Source organism: Mugil cephalus, chromosome 2 (assembly GCF_022458985.1).
Source record: "Mugil cephalus isolate CIBA_MC_2020 chromosome 2, CIBA_Mcephalus_1.1, whole genome shotgun sequence".
Classification (NCBI taxonomy): domain Eukaryota; kingdom Metazoa; phylum Chordata; class Actinopteri; order Mugiliformes; family Mugilidae; genus Mugil; species Mugil cephalus.
Window position 1 is genome coordinate 31,441,866 of NC_061771.1, and position 9,657 is coordinate 31,451,522.

The window sequence follows — 9,657 nt, forward strand, 5'->3', positions numbered from 1 at the left end:
GCGCATAAGTGTTATTATATTCTTCTGGAATAATTGAAACTCTGACATCCCCAATAGAATGTAAAAATATCCGAGATTTGAATGATTCTGATCCAAAACTTACTCTTATTCTATCCCTGTTTGTACATTTCAGCATTAACTTTGCATGAAAATTATTCTTTCATCATTGATAACATTTCACAGAATCAGTGTTTTTTAAACTCTTTTTTGTCTCTAAAGGGCGAGAGAGTCGTCTCCACTAACACAATATGTTATAAGATTAGCTCTGACAAAGAAAACGGTTTGAAGGACCATTTACTTCCTGGGTTATTCAACTAGTAAATTACTCACTAGTCACTCAGTTCTCTTAATAAGTGTGAAATTATTTCCTCAAAGCCTAAGGAACAAAGTAAAAAAAAGTCGTCAAGTAGCAGCGGGACTGATCTTGAGCTTGTCCAAATGTTGCAAAAAAGGACTCTTTATCAGAACATTACCTTTAAAAGGAGATTAAACTTAAAAATAAAGTGTGATACAATTTTTCAATCTCTGCAAACTAAGTGTAGACAACAAGTTGACTAAACTTACGTAATAACCTCTAGATTTATTTGATTCATTACCATGTTAGAATTTACGTGCAGTGTGAAATCGGAGACAGACCTGGAGAAGAAGATTCTAATGGTTTACAGCTTTAGGTTTTTATAGAAACATGATTCGGGGACCAGTTTTAGTCCACATCAGTTAAACTTTCATTAAGTTATATTGGACATTTGCCAACAGAAACATTTGGACATTTGCCAAAAGTAATGGAGGTTGTCCTGTTTGCATCTTTCAAAAGCAGTGGACTATTTGTTCTTTTTCTTTTTTTATTATTACTGTTTAGTCATTTATATTTTAGATATAAACAGAAACATTTATTTTAACTTTATTTATATTTTTAGCAAATGATTATTGACTGAGGAGCAGAGACGTAACCAGTGTTGGAGCCGAAAGCGTTTGATCTCATGATCACAGTTATTTCGTGTTATATTTTAAAGGGTAGAGTTCGATTAATTGGATGATGATTGGTTGGTGGTCGTATGTGGCCTGGAGAGTTATTTAGGATTGTAGAGGAATGTTTATTTCGTGAATGTGCCAACTGAAATAATTTTATTACAACTCCTGTGGAATCTTTTGATATTTTAGGATGTTACAGTGAAAACTGGCACTAAAAAAAAAAAAACAAGACATTTAAAAGAATTTTAAATTTCCCTTATTATAATTTTTTTTTTGTAAAATAAGAGTCCGAGGAGGCCGGTATATGAGTTAACAGCCTGACCTAGTTTCAGCATCTGTTGGATTCACATTTTTTCCAAGTCCTCGTTATTCATAGAAGTAAAGATGCCTATAGATAACAGAAAACTATATCAAACTAAAATATGATTTAAATAGAAAACAAAAACAACTGACAACAAATGCAGCTGATATAGTTTTTATTACCTTCCAATGTCGGTCAGATGCGGACTCATTTTCCAGCTTGAGCTACTGGCATTTGTAATAAATCTTTAAACTGGTCCCGTCCTGTCCTGTGTGCACTGCTTCTGAGGATTTTAAACAGGACTTTGCAGATTTACTGGATGGAATAAGAGGCGACTTATGCTCCATTCTATTGTTGTGTTTGTAATATTTCATGTCTGGACTGTGAATCAAGTCCCCTGGACACAGAATAATTTTCTGAAATGTCATGACTCATTTAAACTGTTCTTGCTTTCATGTTATGAGACAATTGTAATCTCTGCCTGAGTTTATGCTGTTTTTAACTCTACTGTGTATCTGGTTTACTATGGACTGGCTCTTTTCGATGATTAAACGAGGCCAGAGACAGAGGATCACCTTCAAGTTCAACAGCCCATAGAGTTGAGTTAGCCTGTAAAACACCAAGAATCTATTTTGTTTTATCGTAAATCTCGTATCCACCAGTAGCTACAAATCATGATATTGTAGATCTTAGTTAATTCTTCTCTGATGTCTTGGTTGTTCCAGCTGCTTCTAAACGTTCCTCTTGTTTCCCCTCAATCACAAAGATTAGTCTCCACCTTTTCGTTCTGTCCAACCTCAGCTCTGCTTTGAACTGTTGATAGAGAGTCGGACGCTTTTATTCATCCTAAACTGGGACATTATTTTTAGAACAGAAAACCAACTTTTAAGCTGAATCACATTTATCTTCATGGACCAGAATGGAAACCAGTGCTCTTTTTTTTTCCTTCCCATGTGCACATTATTCACGAACTCATGGCTTATCTATTGATCAGATTAAAACTGCTGCTGCTCTTTTTTTGAAAGCTGGATAATGGCTGCCAGAGAACTGTCAGAGGCTGAGACTTGATGTTTACTGTGTTGTCTCTTTATGTTTTACAGTGAATTAGATTTGTCTGAAACTGAGGAGGTGAAGAAGAACCTGACAGGAATGTGGGAGGAAACATCACAGATACCTGGACCCTTTGTGATGGAGGAGAGGATTTCTATCATATGGGAGTAAAGACTATTGACTTCAGTGAGAGAAAGGAAATATCGAGATAGACGAGGAACATTTACCATGAACAGACATCACTGGGACCAAACCACTGGATTTTACACTCACAGGTCTGAAGAGAATGACTCAGGAGTTTATTATGTTGACTCTAAAAAAGGGTAGAGTTTTCTATACATCTTATGAACTCTCAGTGTTTGGTAAGTTCCATTTCTTCTTCCAGTTTGTGTGTCTTGGTGCTGTCTTGATTCTTAATAAACATCCATATCCAGTTCATATGCTGCTGCTTGATCTGAGAATCCTTCCTTAGAGTCAACACTTCAGTCTGGTTGGTTTGCTGACACCTGTAGTTTCTGGGATCTAAACCGTAAATGTGTTGTAATGGAACCATCAGAGAACTCTGGAGCGGACAGTAGAAAAACATAACAAGCTCTAATATCAGCTCAGTTAAGAATATTAATGTTTCCCTTCCTTGGCCTCGTTGTCCTCGTTCCTTAGTTTTAACTTCCCGCTCTTTGTATTTTTCTGACTCACCTTTATCATTTGTGGGCTGCAGCATTTTATCCTTCCTTGTGGAGTTTTCATTATTCACTATATTTAATGACGCTCTCAACTTCGTCTCGTTTGTTTCTCTCTAGAAAATTGTAGATTCAGGAGGAAACAATTTTTGACTTTATTTATCCGTGTGTGGGGCAATTAGAAGAATGAGTGAGTCTGAATATAAACATTAAAGAGCAAGAAAAGAAATGCTCAAAAGCAGCAGATGTGTGTAAGGCAGGGCCACAAGAGTGAGATGAATGGTGGTAAGAGTGGGACAGTGTTTCCTCACTGCTCTTCAATTCCTCAGTGTTTTTAAAATTTTCGTGCCTGTGCATGTGTCTGTGGTTTCTTGGGTGTATTGTTTTTTTTGTTTTTGTTTTGTTTTTATTTAAAGCGCTTTGGGTGCATCCTTTGCATAAAAAGGGCTCTAAAAATGGTTTTAGGCAGGTGTGAACAAATGCTGTAAACTAAGAATGGTTTCAAAAATGGAAAAGTGAATAGTTTATTTTCAGATGGTAACAAAATGCAGTGAAATAACAGAAAAGAAATATAAATCCCATCAATATTTGCTGTGACCACCCTTTGCCTTCAAACGAGCATCAGTTCTTCTACTTGGACGGTTTTTGAAGGACCTCGGCCGGTAGTTTGTTCCAAACATCTTGAAGAACTAACCACAGATCTTCCTCAGATCCTTCTGTCTCTTCATGTGATCCCAGACTCACTCCATGATGTTGAGATCAGGGCTCTGTGGGGTTCATGCCATCATGTCCAGGACTTCTTGTTCTTCTTTACTCTGAAGATAGTTCTTAATGACCTTGGCTGGATGTTTGGGCTCTTTGTCGCGCTGCAGAATAAATTCGGGACAATCATCCTCCTCCCTGATGGTGTTGATGATGGATCAGTATCTGCCTGTTTCTCTCAGCATTGAGGACCATTCATTCTGACCAAACTTTCCAGGAGCCTCCTCCATGCTTCACTGTTGCCTGCAGACACTTGTTATTGTAGCTCTCTCCAGCCCTTCACTCAACAAACTGCCTCCTGCTACAGACAACTATTTTATCAATCCAGAGCACCTGCTGCCATGTTTCTGAGCCCAGTTCCTATGTTCTGGTTCATAGTTGAGTCTCTTGGTCTTTTTTCCATATCAGAGGGATGAATTTTTGGTTGCAGCTCTTCCATGAAGACCACTTATGGCCAAACCTTTCCAGACAGTAGATGGTGAACCTGGGTCTCATTGGTTTCTGACGGTCCTGAGCTGATGGCTCTGCTGGACATCTTCTGATTTTGAAGGGAAATAATCTTGATGTGTTTTTCATCTGCTGCACTTTGGTCAACCACTGCGTCTATGATCCTACAGAATCCCTGACATAAGTGATGTGACACAGGGAAGGTGAGCTGAATAAGTTAAAAATGAAAGCAAAAAGCACTGGCACCATCTTTGATCCACATTGTTACTTGGGAATCATTGAAGTGTGATATTGTCTGAGAATAGTTGGTTTCCAGGCTGTGCAGCTCTTCATCTAACAGCTCACTGCTGCTCCTCCTTCTTCTATTACTGCCTGAAGTATTCACATCCACTTATGTGTTAATAGAGATTATAGTAAATAATAGTGTTGATACAGAAATGTTTTCACAGACAGTTCATAATACAAATATGCCAGTATTACAATGTGTTCCACTTTGCTTTATCTCATTTTAACAACTTTTATTTTAATGAAAATCTTTCAGACTAAGCATCAATGTGAAAATGTTTCCTCTTGACTTTCCCTGGGAACCTGAGTAAAGGCAGTGAGTGAAGTGTAGTTTGTAAAGTCAGTGGTCTTCATGTGTCTTTCCTCTGCAGACCCTGTCCCATCTCTTGCAGTGGAAACACAGAGTGTGAGCTCTGAGAGCTGCTCCCTGCTGTGTTCGGTGGACCCAGCTGAAGAGACCACACTGTCCTGGTACAAAGACGAGAAGATCATGAACCAGAGCAGCCCTACTGTCTTTCTCTCTGTACTCAAGCAGGACTTCAACTCTTCATTCAGATGTGTGGCTTCCAACCCTGCAGAGAACAAGACTCTTCCAGTCGATGTGACCATGTTCTGCAGAGAAAAGAAGAGCCAAGGATCAGGTAACCCAGACCATAGACATCGTAAGATTCATTCTAAAAATTGAAATCTCATCTTTTAATGGTTGTTGTTGTGACATATTTTATTTCTTTATTCCACAGATTTGATTCCCATTGTAATCTCTGTTGGCATTGTTGTTGTTCTTGTTGGACTGGCTGCCTGCTTCATCAAATGCAAGTATCTTAACCCAAAGAAGACAATGAGTCAAGCACAAGGCAGGTTTCAGCTCTGTTTCTATTTGATGCCACTGATTAGATTTTAAATGAATACGTTTGTCTAATAGTAGAAATAGTTTGTCAGTGTTTCTCTGAATTAGATTCCTGTGTGTGTAACTTTCTTTAAAGGACAGTTGTGTTAATAAAGAGTTTGTTCAGGACAGTAAATGTTATTTCTCTCAGAAAGATGAGTGATTTTACAGCAGAATGTTCTCAGGTCACTATCATGCTGCAACAGGATCTCTTTGTGTTGTGCTGGATCTTTCCTAAGCTGCACAACATAACAAGTCCAATCAGTTAAGATGGAAAAGTGATATGATTTTTTTTTTTCCAATTTTCACCAAATTTTTATTCTTTATTTTAACAAACCGTTGGTTACTACCTTTAAGCTCCACAATCACATTTACTGTTAACTGGAAACAAACCAGCATCTTTGGATAAATATTCACTGGAGACATTTAGAAAATGGACAAATTAAAAAACATAAGAAAAACAACAGCTTTTTGAAAAGTTGCACACATGGCATTTGTTTAAAATTTCTACAACAGAAATGCAGATGAAGCATGACCCATGGAGAATAATGGAAAATAAATCTAATTTTCCTTTTTATAAACCATTATATATTTACAGACTTTCATCAAGACTTTTGTGTTTTTCAAAAGTACTGACAGCCTAGAAATCTCTCCTGCCGATATCTCCTGAAATATTCAACTCACTACAAAACCAGAGGCCAGAGTTAAAATAGTTTTTTTTTTTTAGTGTTGTCCTGGCATTAAAGAAAGAAAGATGCAGAGGTTGGGGTCTGACACGTCACCTCCCACAATCATTCAGGAAGCACAACAGGAAATTAACACAGATTGTGGAACGTTTTCATTATGACTCAAACTCCTAATGGTCCATGAGTTGTTTTGTTTTTGTTTGTTCTTCTCTTTCAGTCGTTCTGGTGCAGGTTGAGTTTCTTCTGACCAAAGAATAACGTTCCAGATTTTCTTTTACTTATTTGTCCTTGACCACATCTCATCTGGTCTTTCTCTTCTTGAGGCTTATGAACAGTTCCTCTCTATGTTAGACTTGGATAATGATGAGCCTCCCTCTGTGGTGTTGTCAGATGATCCTGAGATGCCAGAGTTTTCAGATCAAACCAAACTGACTCATCTAACAGGACCTTGTAATGATGTCTGCTTGTCTGATATATTCCTATATAAATAAAGTTTTCTTGTTGAAATTTAACTTAACCTCTGTGTCTTTGCAGTGGTGGACAACGATTCAGACGTGCAGTATACTGATGTGAACATATGCAGACGTGTTCAGGTCAGTACTTATTCTCACAGAAATCCCCTTGGAACTGATTAATGATGACGATCTACTTATCCACCCTCCCTCACCCTAAACTCCTCATGTTGACTCAGTGACGCTTTGCAGAAGACATTAGATCTGATCTCTTTTAGTTCACTGGAAATAACCTGTTTGCACTCAGCATCTATTTATAGTTGTGATTAAAAGTGTTTGAATTTTCTACATTTCTGCATAAAAATGATTCAAATCATCAGTTGATGAAAGTGGACAAAGAGAACGTAGTGAAACCAATGAAACAGAAAATGATTTATTCAAATAATAAATCATTATGATTTATTCAAATAAGTGAATCGTTGCTGAGGATTTAAAGTCAGTGAAGGACTCAATTTGCATTAAACATCACTCTTCATCACCTGCTTCCTGTGTTTTGTGTTTCTTCCTCTGCAGGGAGAGAATTTCCCGGACTCTTCAGAGACCGTTGATCGTCCGAATCTGTCGACAGTCTACGATCAGCTGGAGGCTCATCGCATGTTGCCTGATCCTGCTCAGACCACCTGAGACAATATTAAGGGATTTCCATCTTTGATCTTTAAATGAACTATTGGTCGTATGTACATTTCATTGTTTAATATTTATTGTATTGCTTTGTTTGTATTTACCTGCACTTTTTACTAAATACATTCCTGATTCCTCTTCCATTTTGTCTATGTGATAGTTTCACATTTCACTCCTTTTATTGTAAAGTGCTTCAAGCTTCAGCATCTTTCAATAAAAGATGTTCAACAGTAACAAATGCTTTTTATTTCTAATTGAGACGCTGCTGAAATCACACTCATCCCTCTGACATCACCGTTGAAAGCACAAAAAAAAGTTCTCTTCACTTTGGACGTTAAACTTGTGTTTTCATGTGTTTTTATTTCCAGGTGAGTCTCAGATCAGATCTGATGTATCAAAGAACACAGTTTTCCTCTGTGTTTGTTACCATTATTATGTCACACACAATGTTTGGATTAACAACTACAACCGTTCAACCACAGTAGAGAAATTACAAGACAAGCACGCTTTCATATGTCAGTTTGGTTTCTGTGGTCAAGCAGAAGGAAGTTTCTACATGACTAAGACTAAACTTATTCAAAAAAGTATCTTAAAAAAGTCAACTGGACTTGAGGAGTTTTGAAAGATTTTTCATCAGAGTAGCTTCTTCAGTCCTGAGAGCTGCTGGTGGGAAGTCTGAGGTTTAAGTAGGAAGCTTGCTTGACTTGTTGATGTAAACAACCAGAAACCGGTGCAACTAATGTGTGTTAACGTCTAGATACTTACCTGTCATCCTCTTTCCCTGTGAATGATCTAGACCCATTATTAATCATAGGCTCCAGTCTCATGGTGTGAATTAGGGTTGGAACTTCTTGGGGACATAAATTAAGACTGGATTGTAAATTGATGGCAGATTATATCTCTCTCCACCTCCTCTGTTTAGAAAAGTTTTTTTTTCAGTGGCTTTAACTACACTTCAAATCGTGTCAGTCTAAAGCTACTGATGAAGTTACTGCTGTGGCTCAGGAGGTATAGGGTTCTTCACGATCCAGGGAGTTGAGCAAGGCACTGAGGAAGAGATGCATCATTGAGATATGAAACTCCCCTCAGGATGTGACATATATCAGGCAGCAAATTAACAAACTCATCCTCAGAGTTGATGCTGGTAGAAGGACCAGAATGTGACATCTCCACCAGGGGTCTACACTATTATTATCATGCTGCTTTCAATATTTATACACAGGTTCAAATATTCATCTTTTTTCTTTCATTTGTTTTTGTTTTGTTTTTTTTGGCCTCAGTAGTTGTCTGACGTGTGCTAGCTGCACTGTTAGCTTCTCTTCTGCTAATATTGTAGCATGCCTCTGGGATTTAACCTGGGGACTGAATAGGATTTTGGCCAATTGCGGGGGACCTGGGAGAGTCAGTGTGTAATATGCAGCCTCGTGATTGGCTCAGTAACGATGGGGGCGGGGCCTACTGTGTACAGGGAAGCTTTGATTGACAGCTCTAGTGTGACGGTATGAAACAGTTATTGTTGAGACAGCTCCCGTATCGCTGAATGAGTGAAGTGCTGACTGATAGATAACTTCTTCTGCCTCCATTTATCGCTTTACTAAAATATATATTGGATTCATGTTAATGTGTATTTTAAGAAATTTAAATTTGTGGGGGGAAATTAAAAAGATGTGTACATATATATATATAAATGTCTATCATCAAAGATTTTGCGGTGTGTGTGTGTGTGTGTGTGTGTGTGTGTGTGTGTGTGTGTGTGTGTGTGTGTGTGTTGTTATTATTACCGCTATCACGACCCAGGTTGACTCGCCTTTGGTGCTTTCACATCGGCAGAAGTCCCGGGTCGGACCTCCGGCTGTGAGAGCTGCGTGCCTGTTTTTTCCACCTCCCTCATACGTCATCACGTACATTGCAGATAAAGTTGCAGTTTGTTAATGACCTGAAAATGGACCGGTCAAATCCCCGCTCTTTCAAAAGGCTGCTGATATTAGAATAAATCACTATGTCCTGCACAGAGCCTGGTATTTGCCGCCAAATCTCCTCTTTTCCTTGGATGCAGAGCTGCCATGAGCGTTAAAGTGTGGGATATCATTTTACAAGCTGGATATAAATACAGTCACCGTTCACCCATGCGCTTCCATTAACGATCGTGTAACAACACATTTGATTTGTTTGATTGAAAAAAAATAAATTAACAAAAAACTCTGCCCTTCAGAGATCTGTCCTTATGGGAGTAGATCAAAACTTGTTTTTAAGCTGAAGCTTCTACAATGATACAGTCTGTCAGGCCATCGAGTCAGAATTTAACAGGCAGATGTATCAGCGTCAGAACGAAAAACCCAGATTGACGCAGCATTCCTGTTCATATTGAAGCCTGTCAGTTATTTGTACATAGGCCTATATATTTTTTATTTACTACCAACTTTCAATGAAAAATAAATATGAATATGGTGCTATT

The 9,657-nt window shown here is 38.1% G+C and overlaps 1 protein-coding gene across 1 annotated transcript; it reads left to right on the forward strand.

Annotated features, from left to right (window-relative positions):
- Positions 1 to 2,591: 2,591 nt before the first annotated feature.
- On the forward strand, positions 2,592 to 7,345 carry LOC125000770. The gene is made up of 5 exons (XM_047576438.1): positions 2,592 to 2,685; positions 4,869 to 5,138; positions 5,238 to 5,351; positions 6,604 to 6,662; positions 7,095 to 7,345. Exons 1-5 carry the CDS (start codon positions 2,610 to 2,612, stop codon positions 7,203 to 7,205), a joined length of 630 nt encoding a protein of 209 aa, XP_047432394.1. The 5' UTR covers positions 2,592 to 2,609; the 3' UTR covers positions 7,206 to 7,345.
- Positions 7,346 to 9,657: the final 2,312 nt, after the last annotated feature.

What these genes read in the sequence shown, in the direction of transcription:
- LOC125000770 (XM_047576438.1), top strand. Translation starts at nt 2,610, where the DNA reads ATGACTCAGGAGTTTATTATGTTGACTCTAAAAAAGGGTAGAGTTTTC. An exon ending in AAAGAAGAGCCAAGGATCAG is followed by an intron (nt 5,139 to 5,237) that starts GTAACCCAGACC and finishes TTTATTCCACAG; the next exon opens with ATTTGATTCCCATTGTAATC. An exon ending in GACAATGAGTCAAGCACAAG is followed by an intron (nt 5,352 to 6,603) that starts GCAGGTTTCAGC and finishes GTGTCTTTGCAG; the next exon opens with TGGTGGACAACGATTCAGAC.